Source organism: Electrophorus electricus, chromosome 3, assembly GCF_041902795.1.
Source record: "Electrophorus electricus isolate QZ-2024a chromosome 3, ASM4190279v1, whole genome shotgun sequence".
Taxonomy (NCBI): Eukaryota; Metazoa; Chordata; class Actinopteri; order Gymnotiformes; family Gymnotidae; genus Electrophorus; species Electrophorus electricus.
Genome location: NC_137499.1, coordinates 6,180,505 through 6,198,551, shown reverse-complemented (window position 1 = coordinate 6,198,551; position 18,047 = coordinate 6,180,505). Strand labels below are relative to the sequence as shown.

At 45.6% G+C, this 18,047-nt stretch overlaps 1 protein-coding gene across 13 annotated transcripts in view; it reads right to left on the bottom strand.

The window, feature by feature from the left end:
* The window catches only part of arnt2 (aryl-hydrocarbon receptor nuclear translocator 2), a 50,546-nt gene extending 34,385 nt beyond the window's left edge, over window positions 1-16,161 (bottom strand). The window contains exons 1-6 of one of the 13 annotated variants that reach the window (XR_014122555.1): window positions 15,694-16,161; window positions 9,764-9,878; window positions 7,620-7,667; window positions 6,726-6,770; window positions 5,220-5,433; window positions 4,443-4,656 (exon numbers count right to left, since the gene is read on the bottom strand). Coding sequence is in view for 10 of the 13 variants with exons in the window: in XM_035525007.2 (XP_035380900.1) it covers window positions 4,443-4,656; window positions 5,220-5,433; window positions 6,726-6,770; window positions 7,620-7,667; window positions 9,764-9,878; window positions 15,694-15,724 (667 nt within the window). In the remaining 3 variants the exon portion in view is untranslated. The remainder of the gene's footprint in view (window positions 1-4,442; window positions 4,657-5,219; window positions 5,434-6,725; window positions 6,771-7,619; window positions 7,668-9,763; window positions 9,879-15,693) is intronic. The other 12 variants (XR_014122556.1, XR_014122557.1, XM_035525007.2 and 9 more) reach the window with 12 other exon arrangements.
* Window positions 16,162-18,047: the final 1,886 nt, after the last annotated feature.

Here is an 18,047-nt window from a genome sequence, read left to right as displayed (position 1 = left end):
TCACAGCATGTTTAGGACAGAACTCGCTGTGGTTCTGCAGCCGAGTTCAAATGACACACACAGAAAAGAACTTATCAGAGAGGATGGCCTAGAATCTCCCCCTCTCCCCACTGACCGAGATACGCAGGGAGAAGGAACTGCACGCACGGGGGGGTGGTGGAGATAAGATATGTTTCTGAAATGCAGGGGCAAGCGGTTCACCATAAATAAGACCAGGCGGCACTCAGTTTCGAATTAATTTTGTCTAAACGAGATGACATTGAGCGTAAATAAACAATCGCCATTGTGCAACGCGAGCCGTTCACCTAATTCCAGTGACCTCATAAAAGGAAACCACAGGCCGAATCTTGACTGCCTTTCTAATACGTGTGCTGTAAACGGAAAGGAAAGAACAAACAGGAGAGGAAAGAAAACAGCAGACGTTAGGAGGGCAGTTACGGTAAACCTGCGCAATCGTGCCGGGACCACCACTTTGTTTGGGCTGGGGGTGATGAGGAAGCAGCTGACGCGTTTGGAGGATTCGGAGGCGGTAGCGTGGTGTTTTCGCGGGCACAGCTACCACTGAGGCGCTGCAGGTGGCGTTTGCTTTGGATGGAGTCGCCCCTGCTGTCCTGCAGAGAGGAGCTTGGCAGGAGGGGAGAGGAAGAGAAAAGGACAAAAATGTGCACTAAGAAACCTACACAGGGGGTGGAGGGCAGGAGTTGGGGGGTTGGTATGTGGGAGCTCTTTGAGCCTGCTGGTAGGCTCAGCTCCTCTGTGATCGACTCCGCGATCAGACCAGGCGAGGCGGCGCCCGGGCGTCCGCTCCGCAGCGCGGGCTCTCCTTTGTATGCCGTGCAGACTTTCGCGGCGTGCGGGCGACGTTTCCTCCTGGCTTACGGGCGTGCAAACAGGCAGGCACCTTTGCTCCCTGCAGGCCCGTCCATGCCGAGGCCGAGGTGAGCGTTATGGTTCAACAAGCAGATGAAACAGCTAACGGCGGATATCCCAGGGCCTACAACACAGCCAAGCTAAATATCTGGGCGGCAGCCTCTCTTCACCATGAGTGGAACTGATGAAAGGATCGGCACATATCCGAGCCCTTCCAGAGCTAAGCAAAGCAACACGACACGATGGCTTCACCCTGATTAGCACAATAATCCCTGGAAAAAGCAACGCCTGACTGACTCCCGGGTAGAAAGGATAAGAATTTTAGAGAGGACGCTACACAGGGAGATCTGTTTCCTTCCTTCTGTCTAGTCCTTCTGTAACATCAAGAACAGAACAGTATGGTCAGTAACAGAAGGCAAGCGAAATTAAGCAAGAGTTTGCAAAGACCACGCCACAGTAGACTGATATATGATTTTAAAACCCCCCGCCAATTAATGATACTGATTACACAGAACTTACATCGGAGCTAAATCGAATCACTACCAAGAAGTGAGTATTCCATGGGTCATACAAAGTGCCGGCTTTAAGATAACAAAGCAGTGTCCGTCTGTGTAAATGGTCCATCTCTACTGGCCTAACGCTGGGAGGAGTGGCAGAGAGCCCAGGCTTCTCTCGCCGCCCAGAGGCTGGGGGTGATGGAGGCAGGATTACAGCATGCGGTACATCATCAGGTGGTGCGGCCCAGCCTACTGATGGATGACGGCGCGGGCTCCGCTATCAGTCTTCGCCCCGGGGAGAACCTAACGCCAGTCAGCAGGAGGCCCGAAATCACTCGCGATCAATTATGCATGCGAGGACGATACGTAACGTTCCCCCGCCCAGGACACATTAGCTTTGGCTGGTTCGTTTTATCATAAAAAAATATGAGATTATCAAAACCTCATCAAGAACACTTCAATATTTTATCTGGACCCACTGCAAGAACAGAGTTGAAAATAAAGGAAGGAGAGAGGTGAGGAGAACTCATGTCCCTCCAGACCTGCGAGGAAATCCTTCAGTGTCTATCAATGCCAATCTACAACACTTCAGCTAAGGCTTTCGTGAAATGCATCGCTATCTGCATGCGATGATGATGGCTGGTTTTATGTGAGTCTTATCAAATCACTCAAGCAACCAGAAGCAAGGGGATTTAAATAAAATTGCTCTCCAGAATCATAATAGATTGAATTATGACCGCCACTCACTGATTTCCCGATTACCCACAATGCGTTGCAGGGTGCTATTCCGTGTCCTATGGTAATATAACCCTACAGAATGAGCTACAGCAACAGCTGGGACGCCGAAAATAATCACCGTGGAATGTAATAACTGGGACAGGGCAAGGTGTTTCATTTGGCGAAAGCATTCAAGATCGTTAGAATGTGAGTGGTTGTTGTGGTCTCGTCAGCGAGGACATGAAACAGGGCAAAAGTAGCAGACCGCCTTTAGTTTGGAAGTCCCTGAATTCCCTACTCTCTGCCAGCTTTAATTTCAGCTTCAGATGATATTAGCCAGCTACTGTGCCATCTCGGAAAACAAAAGAAATATCTCAAGAATTATCTTCCCAAAAATAGCCCCCCCGGACCACCCTTCCCCCAGGGTAAAATGTTTAAGGGTAACTATCTTTAACTCTCTTTTCCATCACAAATATGAACGGTGCTAGTGAGGAGCAAAAACTAGCAGATGTGATAAGCATGGCCTCATATGCAAATGGGCCATGCTGCCTTTCATTTTGCTCATTAGCCGCATTAGCGCGACCTCGTTAGCAGGACGAATTGTTCCCATAGAATGGACGACGTGCCGTAGTGGAAGAGCGGGAATCTTGCTGGGTGTCTGGCGACATGAGGACAATGCAACAGGAGGAAGCAGAGTCTGGCGTGTTTATAGTGCCCCCTAGCGAAGAAACATGTGCCTCACATCTCCTGAAGGAAGCCCTGTCTGCTGAGCCTGAGCATCACCTGATGCGTTCAGTAGGGTTTATGCCATCAGGCACTACAGTCAGCGTTCCTATGCCCAGGCAATAAAAAATAATCACAGAAATAAACTAGGGACAATAAACAAGTAAATAAACATGTAATGAGAAATGCAGGTAATATAAATATTTGAAATGCAGGTTTGTTTCCACATGCAGACTCCACAGACTGACCCGATTACCTCCACACTCACTCAAAGTCTCTCCACATATTGATGTCCCTTTTCTTTTTTTATGATTTAAGGTGGTTAAGGTTTATTTCAGGTGGAGCTGTGCTCGGCGCGTTCATACCCTGCACGCCCTGTCTCCGTGTGTCAGGAACACCTTGGCAGGGGACCCCGTACGTGAATGGCCCCTCTTCTCCGCGCCCGCTGCATCGAAACGCGAGCGTTGCGCGGGAAGACAGGTTGTTGTTGCTCGTGAAATGTTAGTGTCACGCATGCCTTTGTGCCAATTTGTCCAAAACTGATGCATTCGCGTGAACTCTGGACAGCAAGTCTTAACACAATGCTGTCAATCACGGAGACTCAACTCTTTAAATAAGTTATTCACTAAGCTAACTTCAAGAGCTGAGCTGTCAAGGTGAGCACACTCTGTGTAGTGGATAACATTCATGTAAATGATTTAACATGCATCTGAGGATGAATCCTTACTCCTTCAATCCATGTGAATACTGAAATATATATTTTTCAAGAATCAAAAGGAGAAAAATTAGAGAAATGTAAAAAAGAGAGAAACATAAAAATGAGAATGGAGAACTATCAGTAGGATTAGAACATTTACAGACAGCTGTAACGTTAGCCAATGAAGAGCGAAGGTGAAGGAGAGACTGCTGTAACGTTAGCCAATGAAGAGCGAGGGTGAGGGAGAGACAGCTGTAACGTTAGCCAATGAAGAGCGAGGGTGAGGGAGAGACAGCTGTAACGTTAGCCAATGAAGAGCGAGGGTGAAGCAGAGACTGCTGTAACGTTAGCCAATGAAGAGCGAGGATGAGGGAGAGACTGCTGTAACTTTAGACAATGAAGAGCGAGGGTGAGGGAGAGACTGCTGTAACGTTAGCCAATGAATAGCAAGGGTGAAGGAGAGACTGCTGTAACGTTAGCCATTGAAGAACGAGGGTGAGGGAGAGACTGCTGTAACGTTAGCCATTGAAGAACGAGGGTGAGGGAGAGACTGCTGTAACGTTAGCCATTGAAGAACGAGGGTGAGGGAGAGACTGCTGTAACGTTAGCCATTGAAGAGCGAGTTGCAGGAGAGGAAACAGCATTATAATAATAAATAATAAGTTTATATAGCACCTTTCACAGACACAAGCTCGCTTTACAATGACAAAGATGGAGGAGAAAAAAAACAATTGACACAAACAACACAATGATTAAAAATACAGATAAGAAGAGAGGTTATGAAAAGTGATGGAAAATAAGTGTGTTTTAAGTTGAGATTTGAAGGAGGAAAGTGAGGAGCAGAGATGGCGAGAGACTGAGCATTGCAGCGCACGCTAAAACACTGTCCTCCATTTAAATTTATTTCACATCCGGGGTGGTTCAGTTCCAGGACTCACCGGTCATGGAATTCTCGGAAGTGCTGAGCTGCTCGCGGAGCTTGTCCACATCGTCGGGGTGTACCTGCTCGTAGAGGGTGCTGCCGAACCACTCCGACTGCGGGTGGTTTAGCACGGGCGTGACTGAGTCCGACACGTAGATCACACGGCCTGTCTCGGCCGCCACCACGAACAGGAATCCGTCGGCTGCCTCCAGGATGAGGTGCTTGAGTTCCTGCCGAAGGAGAGAGGAGAGCTGTTACGGCTGTGGTCAAATTCAGCTCAGCATGCTAACGGAACATTAAAGCTCTTATTAAAGATACTGTGTAACCATAAAGGGCCCTGTCCTGTGTCTTACTAGGCACAATCCCACCCACATATACAGGCTGTTAAACCGGACCGTAGCCTCAACTTTAAGATCTTGTTTGAATAAATGAATTCAAAGATGAACCTTCTAAGAAACACAGATGTATAGTGGTGTTTATTTGACATTTAATCGGAGATATGACTCCTAGCAACTGACCACACTGATTGGTTTTGTTTACATTTCACTCTGTCACAGAACCAAGTGGGGCTCGTTCCCCAAGGGCCAGTTCCTGTAGAGTTTTCCTGCTGCTCTCAGATGCCAACAGCCTATCAACAGGATTCAGGAGTCTGGAAATTTTCAGAAGGGGTTCCACAACTGGAGAGCCGGTTCGTGTTCCGCGGCTTTCTGGAGAGGCGGCCTGTTTGTCCTCTTGCTTGGCCCCGCCCACGTAATGTCACCCGCCCCTTCCCCTGCCCCGGAGTCCCGCCCACCTGCTCGGTGAGGAAGGACGGCTTGTAGGCGCCATCTGTGGATGTGTTCCCCGTGCCCCGCATGGACTTCATGTGCGACACGGCCATGCGCAGGATGGTCAGCTTGTCGGGCTTGCGGGCCAGCGCGCTGCACGTGGGCACCATGTCTGACAGCTCCGTGATGTACTGTGTCATCTTGTTGCGTCTGCGCCGCTCGATCTCACTGTGGTTTTCCCTGCAAAAAGGGCAGGGGCAGAGGGACAGAATACCGGGGGGGCGGGGCTTCAGGAGCGGGGCTACAGCAGGTTACCAGGGTTACCACATTCGACGTGGCGTGGAGACCTACCTACTGCTGGACTCACACACTCGAGTTGAGTATTTGTCTTGGAAAGTAACACTCACAAAAAGAAACTGTGGATTTATGGACCTGATCAGCCCTCTACACTGCTCTGAGGATACAGAGACAAAACTCATTACGCACAAACCATCGGTCACAATTAAGCTACTTTGTCTCCTAGTCTCACCTCTCAGTAGCTATGTAGTCTATACAGGACAAGTACGTTAAGAATTACAGCCCAAAAGGCTGGAAGACTTTTTCATCTGAGAAAATCTTCTGCATTCCTCTACAATAGTCTTTCGAAATCCTTCAAATTGACATAATTAATTGGACGCTCCTGCAGAGAGGAGGGAGAGCTGCTCTAAATCTTGCGCGTCTGGGGCTGTAATGGAAGGCTTTCTTTAAAGTGTGATTTCAGTCCAGCACGACACTGGGCGATCATTAAAGCGCCCACTAGGGACAGCGGCGGTGCCGTCGTACTGGGTGGACCCAGAGGACGTGGGAGAAAGAAATCAAACAAGCAGCAGAAGAACAAAACAAACAAAAAATCCACGAATAAAATCTTGACAATCAGAGTGGTGCAAACGCAGGCGAAGTGAAGCTGCAAACTGGAGCGATACGATAAAAGCAGAGATGTTTTAATTAAAGTCGTCAATCGTGTCTTTCATCCTTCAGCATTTGATTGTGCCACTTGTCAAGTTCGCGGCAATATGTCAATCAAACACGTCCCCCTCAACCGTCACCTGACACAAGACAGACAGGTTTTCTACGGTCTGCTTCGGCAGCAGAGTTCGGAGGTGGCATCTAATCGTGTGCTGGTGGGGACAAAATTAAACAGGCGACAGTGCTGAAGCAGTGCTCTCTAGCACTGTCTAGCCCCGTATGGCCAGGTGATGATTTGCAGCTTGCTGGGTGAGATCAAGTCGAACTGTGAGAAAACGTTCAGTGGCTCAGTGGGTGAATTATTCATTCATTCATTCATTCATGGACTGAATTACACCATCTCTAGGCATATCAGTTAATCATCCTGTTACCAAACCGTTTGTAAGATCACATGGGTTTGCATCACTTGATGTCTGTTACTTCCTCTCTCTGTGGAGGAGCCATGAGCCCAGGACTGGCCTGGGCTCTGCTATGGACACTAGTCTGAACTCTAGCTGTCCTGTGAGACCAGCGCCAGACTGCCCTACCTGGCATAACGCTCCTTATCAGCAGGAATCTGATCATCATCATACCTACAAACAGAAGGAGGGAGGGAGGGAGAGAGAGAGAGAGAGAGAGGGTGGGGGAGGGGGGAGAGGGCAGATGAGAAAGGGATGCACGGTTAACACTTTAGCCTGTATGAAAATTCAAATCTGAGAAAAAACCATGGATTGAAGACACTGTAAATGGATCAATGATAAGAAAACATGCATTTAAAGTAACTGTATCCCTATTTCATGCAATAAAATATGAACTAGTTAAACAATATAACAGGACTATTCAGCCTTTTCTTTTAGCAGAATAACCTTTACTCCTAATGTTAGCGCTACTCTTATAACACAACAAATTAGCCTGTTAAACTCAAATTTTAAAATAAAAATAACATTTTATTCAAGAATTGGTTTTCTCCAGATAAATGTCTTATTGTATATTCTCAGAGGCTGCATGACTGCATCAAGACTGCATGAGCTATGTTGAGTTTATGGCAGTTGATGTTGATGTGATTTGTCGAGTCGCCAGCAGAGGGCACTGTCTCCACTCCGGCGCTAGAGCCAGGGCTGTCTGCTGTGGGCAGCATGGGGAATTATGGATACAGGTCCTTTAAAGAGAACATGGACTGAAAGAAAACCACAGGTTGAGGCAAACAAAAAAGTGAGAGAATGTCTGAAAATGGCGCATGCTGAAGACTCAAACACTTAAAGAAATTCAAACAAAATGGTTGAAAAATGCCAGTGCAAAACAATAATGACAGGACGTGGTGATGTTACAGTGAGGTTTTGGGGACTTAGAAAACCAACTACATGTTCTATTGAGACAAATATACAAATTATACAACTCTGAAATATTTTCAATAAAAACATGTTGGTTTATTAAATTCTAACCTTGAAAATTTGCTTGGTCCTTCTCCGTCTTCATCATCGAAGTCCATCCTGCAGGAGAACAGACCGGAAAGACCAAAATCAAACCACTGACCAAACACACCCCAACGCACCTTATCCTCCGTGACCTAATGACCCACGTAAAGCTTGGCAGGTGTCTAGCTTGTGCCTTCGTTTCGCATACAGACCGGAATGAACAATCAGGATGTGTACGTGTCATGAGCGTGAGGGGCCATGGACCAGGGTCCTGGGGTAAACACGTCCCATCAGTGCTGGAGCACATTGGCTTTAGGTGGCTGAGATACACACAATGGACCCACAACATAAGCACATGCACACACACCGACACGTGCACACGCGCGCACACACGCGCGCACACACACACGCACACACACACACACACACGCACGCGCGCACACACCTGCATGCGGCAAGCACCTTGTTCTGAGAGCAGATTACAGCGAGGCAAACAGCAAATGCAAGCGCCACGACAAGGTGTCCATGGAAACAGCCCGAGTGTGCACGAGGGGTCTGAGCATGAACACGCATGACGCATATGTGCACTTATTAACCATCATAAAAGCAGCAAAACGGGGTTCTGAAGAGAAGGTTCTGAAGCGGAGGTTTGGAGTAACGTGCCAGGAGGTTTGCAGTGATTCTTGTCAGGCCGGCACGGTGTGTCTCAGCAGAGATCAGGGTTTCGTCCAGCGCGTCATCGCCGTCTCAGTCAACTCCCACACTCCACGAGAGCTCCATGTGGTCGTGTTTATGTGAGTTAAATGAAAGAACGTAAAGAAAACGTTCTGTCCCATCATGTGAAAACAACCTCAATCACTTAATAATCCAGAATAATGTGTAAGCAATTCACTCTGACACGGACAAATTGGGAAAAATATACAACATTTGAAACGTCCCAGTGAGGTGAAGTGTGACCATATGGAAGCACTGCCATTAATTAGGTCTCCGGCTTTCGGTTTTTTTTTTTTGCCCTGCTGTCCAATCAGGATGAGTAAAAGGAACAAGAGCCAAACATAACAGTGCTGTTCAATCTCCCGCTGAAAACGAAGCAAAAGACCTTAAACTGATTCTTCCAATGAAACTTCTCTTCAACTTTTAAAAGATGCCAGTGAAGACTGCAGAAGTCAATTTTAAGGGGCTGATTTCCTCTTGTTTACGTCAGCCCGTTTTTCTGGTCACGTCTGTAAAGACTGGTTGTCTTTGAAGCACATGCATGTGATGCAGCGTAATCAATGCACAACATTAGCTGTGTGAAACACAGAGGACTACAAGGCGATGCTTGTGTTGTACTGCAGCAGCATTCCAATCCGATGCATTGCAAGTCACATTTCCGAAAGAGATGCTGGAAAAAAGATCCGTCCCCTCTGAAGAGGGGTGACAGGGTCAGGCACGATGAAAGAGCACCGGGGCTGGTCACGGGCCTGTCCTGCTCGGTGGGGTCTCGAGACGGGTAGCTGCCAGGTCCTGCACCCGCCATCCTGGCTGCGCGCTTCTCCACGTGAACCCCGGCTAAGGATTCGTTTGAATCTCATGCGGGTGCTTTTAAGCCTGTGTTTCCGAGCCTCTGAGCGGAGTGGCGAGCTCAGAACTTCAAAGGGACGGTGGGGGGGCCCTGGGCAGTACTTGTGCTCGCTGCCTGACGACCGGTGGCTGTTTGTTTCGATCCAACAGAGGAACACTGTTCAAAGTCTAAAGCAGGAAACCCTGAAGATGATGGCAGGGCATTGTAGCCTTTACTAATGAATGCCAAAAGCACTCAGCCACAGGTATCATGGGTATATTTGAAGGGATGTAAAAACGTAAGGCCTGATCCTAGCCCTTCACACACTCTTGGGATCTGCATTTATTTATGTGCGGAACTTTAGATGGGGAAGTAATCAGCATAATATACAGATCAGGGCCGAGAGATTAGAATAAGCCTTCTGCACCACTGAGGATTAAGAAGCAGCTTAGAAACCAGATGATTTGTTTAGAGAGAGATAATGGAGTTGTAATGCACTTGTAACGGAACTGACGTTATGTGATATTATAGCCAGCCTTGCGGCACAATGCATCATCATCCCCGACGCCCGGCTCAAACCCAGCCTTCATCCGCCGGTTTGGTCTGTGGCGAGGGAGAAGGTACTCACCCTGCTGACCTCCTCTTGCCCCCTCGGCCCGGCATGGTGCCCGCCATCCTGACCTGACCTGCGCCCACCACGGCGCCCGCCATGGTCACGGGACCGGGCAGATCTGTGCCCATCTCTGTAAACCAACCGCAGAATGATTGAAAATGAGTGAGCGAGTAGTCAGTAGTTTACAGCAGCTTACAACCCAACCCCCACCCCCCCCGCCACACACACACACACACACACACACAAACAAACAAACAACCACAGAACCAAAAACAACAAAAACGTTCCACAGCTGTGATTGATTGACACACATTCTTATTCCCATGTTGTTTGTTTGGAGGAAATGAGAGCGCAGGTACGGCAGCACCAGAGACTGGACAACTGCAACTGTTACCAGTCTGAACTCTACACAGTTAAAACATGAACATCGTACACTGGTTAAACACCAAGGACAAACAGACACTTCAAAAAAAAAGTTACCTAAAAAAGGTGCTGCGCCGACATTCCGGATGAAACCCCTGCACCATGCCATGCACGGTGTGGCGTGAAAAATGCCTTGAAAGGTCTCTGTGATTTATTAGCTAGGCGGCACTGAATCGGCTCTCTTGATGAAGACTTGTCCACCAAAGAGAGAAAACGCAAGACGCGGGGCAGGAAGCATGGCAACATCACGTGCTGATGTTGGAGCGTGTGCCCTGCCCGCACATGTGAGCCTACCAAACATTTCCTTGCCAACACTGAAAGCGAACGAGCCTGGGTAGTGCAGCGTGGCGCGTTAACCGGGCACTGGTCTATTGCAGGTCAACCACGGTCGGGTTTGCCAGATCCTCATCTGCTCAGTTCTGTATGAAAGAACACGCTGCTTTGGCAACCATGTAGCTCAAAAATGAAGCACTTTTCACCTCATTCTTCACTGTCACTACCCATCTTTCATATTACTTTGAATAAAGTTGCTGAATAATTCACAGCAGTTACTGAATAACATGCCTGAAGATTAATTAAGATTAATTAATATTAATTAATTCGTAAGTTGGGAGATTAAAAGGCTAATCATTTAAATTGCTTTAGTGTTTAATGCATTTAATATGCACGAAATGTGGTCTATTATAAGCATAAAGTAAAAAAAAAAAACCAATAATAATGAAATTCTTTGATAAGTGGTTCTGTCACTAAAATAAAAAGTAGTTCTCCAACCACTTCAAGGCTGTTCACACTCGGGTGGTGCCCACGTTACTCCCAGCTCAAAACCCCCAACCCTTGCCCACTCCCACCCCCATACGCGCTCTCAAAGACCTGCATCCGAAAAGCCCAACGTGCATTAAACACACTGCGATCGGTATTAACATTTGATGCCTTGTGTGCGGCCCTCGCCCCCATCTATGATGCTTCTCTCTTGGGGGAGCTACGGAGGCCCCGGAGGCAGGCCGCGGGTGGGGAGCTTCCGGCTTCAATCCCAAGCTCCCAGCGATGCTCCTGGGCTTTGACGAGCGTCGCCCAGAGCCTGCGGGGCAAAGTGGTCCGTCTGGCCTTCGGGACCACTGGAAGCGGCTGGCTTTCCCACCTCCTTGGGGTCGCACCTCTGCGCACATGCCTCTGCCGCCTTTCTCCCTGCCCCAGGCCTCTCCCTGCCGGTCTCAGCCCTGACCACCTCACCACCCCCACTGCCCCATAAGCCTCTTTTTCTCAGGGTCGTTGCATTAAATGCAGCGTGAAAAGTGCCTCTCCGTTGGGAGAGCGTCAGACAGCTGTGCGAGAGAATTCCATCACGGTGACATGCAGTTCGGCTCCCGCTGCCATGGTCCTGAACATTGCATCACATGGTCTCCAGAGCACCCTGTGCACTGCGAATAACTATAGACTGGAGGAGCTGACAGCTGCTCGGAGGGTTGCTTTTTTAATTAAAAAGTACAAATAATATTCTGTTAACCTTCCTCATTAAAAAATGTCTGACTCTGCCAGGGGAAACCCAGCAAAGCCTTGGCTTCATGACAAGAACTCATCAAAACAAACAAATCCAAGGCAAAGAATTCAATCACTAATGGTCTATGCTCAACAGACGTCTGTCTGTCCTAGTCTGTTTGTCCTATTCTGTCTGTCCTAGGCTCCACAAAACCATCAGATGAAACAGACCCAAGTTAGATGACCTGGTAACACTTTAGACTAATGTTCCCTTATCCAATATTATTTCCAACATTAGTTAAAATCAAATAAACATGAATTTCACCATTAATAAATCATAAGTGACATTAACAAAGTAATTAGCACAGTAACAGACTTCAGTATTGCCTCTGAGTAACATGGCAAAGGGGTAGCACTAGATGACAGCTAGCTCTGCAAAAGAAAGTAGGAAGGTTCACTAATCGTATAAGGTGGGACGACAGGACAGAAGGAGGGATACGTGTCATAGGTTTGAAAAAGCCATGATGACTAACTACTGTTATGGATAATGTGTGCTACTCCTTTAAAAAAAATCCTTTAAAAAAATGCTCACCACCTACATATTAGAAACACCTACCCTGCCCCTACACTCAGTGACCACACCATAGACTGTATACACAGTCTATGGCCAAACTGTCATGTATGTACATGTATATATGTGTAATTAAACACTGCATCCATGCTGTCTCTTTCAGGACCCCTTCACTCAAATTCATCGCTGGTCAGTTTCTGACTGCAGGCCTGCTGCCGACTCTGACCTGGACTTTGTGTTCTTTACACGCCAGTATCACAGCTGTGCTGCACTGGAGTGGGGAGATTTTTACATGAGAACTGACACAGCTATGTTGAGAGAGTTCCGCCACCCAAAATCTTCCAGCCAGATGCAGCCCTGCGGTCATGAACAGGCCGACACAAATTGGGCACGGCCGCAGTCTCGGGCTGCGAGTGCAGACGGCGAGTGCAATCCGAGCTAGACGGAGGCCTCCGGCTGACGCAAGCGGAGCAGTGTTCCGAGCTGTGCGCTGCCGCCGTGCGCCACTCCTTTCTTTGCGGGGTTGTGCAAGTTGCCCGCCGTCGTCCCGTTAATTTACTCTGGGAAGAAAGCTCCCCAAACACAGACACTCGGCAAACAGCGGCTAATCAATAACATCTGTAATCTCCGTAACAAAGGTGACCCCATTTGGCACACGGCCTTATCACAAATACATCGGAGCAGGACACGCTTGGCGTTTCAGACGGTTTTGTGTGCTGAGGGGTGAGCGCACAGGACCGCAGCTTGTTTAAGCTAACCAAGCGCCAGCTCGCAAATTTTTAAACAAAGTGTCCTTCAGTCCCACTCCTGACAGCTGACTCTTCCCAGAATGCTCTGCTGCATTCTAAATCGTGCTTGGCAGCTCCAAGGCTCGACCAGGTGCTAGTAACGCTCTCCTTCTTTATTCATCTTACCTCATCTGCATTTCCAATGAGCTGGTGAGGGAGAAAAAAAACTGTCCAATGGGCGAACAAACTTCAAAGCAAGTCAGGGAGTAACCAGTGTGCACTGCTACCACTTTTAGCACATTCTCAATGTCTTCAGTAAAACGGATAAAATGGAAAGAACTTCTGGTCATGGCTTTTTTTTTTTTTTAGCAATTAGCCATCTTCTGTATGAAGTCTAATGAAGTCATACTATGGCATTTTTCATTAATATCATTATCCAGGAAATAAAACCGCTGAGGGTGTTTTATGTTCTGCTTGGTATACTCCCTCTGGTTTCTAGTCAACCTACAATTAATGAGTTACCCTCTGGCCAGAGGTGACCTTCTTTTCCAACCCTGGTATAAAGCAAAAATTATTTTCAGTCCAGACTGAAAATCTGGACACAAATATATCCAGTATATAGGAAAGACTTAAATTTCCATAGGATTACAACCAACATTAAGCCTATTCAAAATGATACTTTAATACTAAAGTGAATTATGCAGCCTAAATATTCCCCAGTTGCGCTCTGAGTTCTTATTCTTAAGGGTATAAGAATAATTAGAATTTTTCCAAGGATCAGAGCAATATGATAATTTTACATCGATCTAAACATATTCAATACAATAAATGAAGTGAATCAAGAGAATTATTTTTCAGTAAATAAATCCTAGGTGCTAACGTTTTAGGAGAGTTAGACAGTAGTTGAATGATGAAAAGAAAAAGTTCCCTAGACAAGTTTTTTTTTCAACAATAACTTACATTACACAAACATAAACAAAAATCACTTGAACAATATATGTAGTCATAAGAATTGATGACATCACATTAATATTTGAGTACCACCCTCTGTTGCTTATTTTGGTATTCAGTCTCAAACAGGTTGGTTAACTTTGCTGTTGTTAACCTTAAAGTAAAGTCATTAGCAGCAGGGGTATATTACTACTCTTTTATTGTGATTTTGGTTTGATTCTTGAGTCTTAAATAGAAGTACACTATATTTAAGAACGAGTCTATTCCATATGTTTTGTGGTTAAGAATGACAGCCTCAAATGAACAATCATAATACACTTAAGTCAAATATTTCAGTCATAGATGCTTGGATCATCATTTCATAGTGTCCGAAGTTTTTTTTTTTTTTACCCAGAATGTGACGTCTCCCCTAAACTACTCTTTTGGACTAAAATATAACCATAGACACCTCCATGATCGTGACCACCAAGGCTTACAGCGTAGGCACACGGAGGCAGAAGCAGTGTGCTCATGTTTGAATCAGTAAAAACAACGAAACAGGCAACATATTCATTGTTATATTATTAAATTAAATATAGTTTTGTTCTATTATACATTTATATTTCTTAAGCGGTTTCAATAGCAGCGCATATCTCAGTACATTTTTTAAGGAAAGCCGTCCTGAACGGTTCACATTTTTGCAGCCTACACACGCCTGTATCAGATCCAATAGCTAACTAAGGTCCTTATGGACTGAATCAGTTGTCCTACAGTCGGGGACACACTAAAAATACAAACTTCGATTAAATATCCTAAGAAACCCAAGGAACATTTCAGTAGGGAAAAAAGACAACTTTACGTTAAACGTAAACACCACAAAGACGCCTTTAGTAAATACCCAAACATTTTCTACTGTATCAATAAGTGTATAAACCGTGGTTGGGGCGACTGAATCTAACCAGTAAACATTCCTTTAACTTAACCTGCAGGAGACGTGTGAGTCAAGAAGCCGTTACAAGAAGCGGTTACACCAAGGAGCCTATTTCATGAACGGTGGCACATTTAAGATATTCCACCTGCTTAACTCGTTCCCCTTTATTAAAATTAAAATGTCTAGACATGCTCTTGCGCCCGTGGCTTACAAAAATATTACGCCACACGAGTAGAGCAGGCCTCGGAAGCTAAGCTAAGCTAAGTCGTTTCGTGACATCGCTCCCTCAGTAGCTCGCTGGTTTAGTGGGGGGAATATATCCACTATTTCAGCCGAGATTTTCTAACTATATAGGTTAAAGATGGGATCAACAGGCGCAGAGACCCAATCTCGGTCTCCGCCGCGTACACTAAAGGATTTTCAGAACAAATAAACAACACACGAGCCAACGATATCCGCCATAAAGCGACGAAGCATTAAGGAAAGCTTCGTGGGGAAGAAATCAAAGCACGTAGCCGCTGCCTGGTGGCAAATATATCCTGCGTCTAATTTGCATCAGTGAAAGGCGAAGCCCGAATTAAGGCGGTTTGAGCGTTAGCGGCCCGTATTGTCCACGAAAGCTGTCAAACGCGGTGGTCCGTTTCCGATATAATGTACCCGAAACGGCCAAGCACAAAACCGTTTAAGCCTTAAAAAAAACTCGGTTGTCGGCTATGTGAAAAGCGGTAAGCTACGTGGGGGAAGGGGATGCTGAAGCGGACGTCGGCCGTCGCTCCGCGCTTAGTTTCTTTTGTTAACGTAAAACATTATAATTATAACACCATGAATCTACATTTCCCCCAGCAGGTCTGTGTTTGACAGCACAGTTCCAAAAAATGCGACTTACCCGACGGATTAACGGCGGCGGGTGTTGCCATGTTGCCTCGGTGGAAAACCAAAACGCAGAAACGGGGAATGACGCACGACACTTGGACACCGGGGAGACGAGGGTCCGCGCGAGTCTCTGGCACGTGAACTCGCTCCCGCTGCCTATAGGACACTCGCGTGCGAATGTCCAGCCGCGAGCGAATCTCGACGAGGACGCGGACGATAGTTGATGTCGTTCACTCCGTTTCTCTGTTGGTGCATGTAACCAGTTCTGCCTTCAGACTGGAGAATGCAAGATGTCTGAAAGGTAACGTTAACAACGCGAGACTTCGCTTGAATTAATTAATACTGTTATAGCAGCAAGTTAAAATTGCTAAATTGCCCATCGCGAAAGATTAATGAGTAGATACTCGTGTACTATCGGTTAAGGCGTATCCTTGCCAATTTTTATATAATGCTGCCATTTTCCCAGGATTGTATTAATTAACCTACATTAAACAATTATTAATGAGCAGGAAGATGTAAGTTCCGTTTTAAGAAATATTAAAACTTTTAAAGAAATGTGATTTAAAATATCTTTAAAAAAGCAAAACACTGTCTTTATTACCATATAGTTATCAAGTACATACTATTTCAACGTACATTTGTAAACACCACATTATTTGATGCCTGAACAATAGTGTAGTCTAACTATTCTAACGTACAGTGGTTGCGAATTAAGCAGAAAAGGTTCACTTTAGGGAAAACATTCTGACGCTCATTCACAAGACAATTTATCCTGGTTTTCATGGATAAAATTTAGGCGAAGGGCATCAGATCCAACACAGATGAAAATATATATATATATATATATATGTGTATATATATATATATATATATATATATATATATATATATATATATAGAGAGAGAGAGAGAGAGAGAGAGAGAGAGAGAGAGAGAGAGAGAGAGAGAGAGTGCGACTGGGTAAACCATACGAAGGGTTAGCTACATCATTTCTTTTGCCACATCAGAGAAAGGAGGTTCTTTTGAAGAAATCCCCAAACCCACAGAAAGCAGATGTCTGAAATGTTCGCCTGACTAACCTAACGATTTAGAATAGACAGGGCACTACACGCTTATTACAACAGTTTTTCCTGATTTATTTATAACGACCCAGTAAAAATCTGTAGAAAAAAAACCCGGGAAATCCGTAGACTTCAATTCTCCCATACCTGCTTGCCGACCTTTACGTGACAGGTATAGTTTATATGTTATCGTGTAATAACCATTTTTGTCTAGCATGCTCACAGCCAGTCATATGACTTGTCTCATGGCTTAATAAGACACATGAGCAGAACATATCTGATCAGGCTAGTGTGAAAGAGGTTTTTTTTTGTTGAGATTTTTTTTCAGCCTATATAGAAAACTGACAGCTCATATCACAGCTCACTGCTCTGCATGCAGTACCTCTTATAGCAAACACATTCCTCAAAACTGAATACTTTCTGTACCTTAAGATTTCCTAAATCCAGTCCTTCCATTTCTTTGGCTTGTGTGGGCCAGTGTTCGGTTATTCACACATAAGTTCACTTTAACAGGATACTTCTGGAGAAGAAGCCTTCATTTAACGCTGATGATTTTAGTGTGCTCAGGCCATTTTACTGTGGTAATGGCATACATTTGCTCCTGTGGTTTTAACCTAAGAGAAGGAGATAGTATTTTTAAAAACTTTTATTGCTTTTTTAATGGTTGGTGATTTGGAGATGCAGCACAACCCAGTTCCTCTTCCGTGAGGTTGTATACCTCATGAATCTAGAACATTCTCTTCACACAGTGCCGCTAACCCACTTAATAAGGGTGACGAGCCGCAGGCTACTATTTCGCTTCTGGTCCGATAGCGCTTAATGTATCGCGAGGCAGCAAAACCTGTTTGCATCCGAAGATGAAGTCAAGTAATTTATGATGTATACTGGCATCCGTATCCGTAGGGCGGTTTGCGAAAAATGCTCATTCATTTGTTTTAGGCTACTCCCTTTACTACACAGAGTGGCTTCCAACGAGCCGTTTTTCTTCTGTTATTAAAGTACTTACCCAAAAATACCTACAGTTCATATTGAGCAAAAGCTGTGAGTGCGAAGCTAGAATGATGCGAATATGCTCCATTTTAGCCATATTAGCATTTTTAAGATAATTATTCCTTTATCACATCCATTTTCCTTTAATACAGATCTTAAGAATACAACCAGACTCCCACTAAATAATCACTCAGTGTCCTGAGAGTTTAGCTTTACACTTCTGAGGCTCTGACTCAATTCTGAACTTGTGCTCCTCTGTGTGTGTGTTTTGTTTTTGGTTTTTTTTCTTCCACTGTCCTGGATTTAACTAACATTT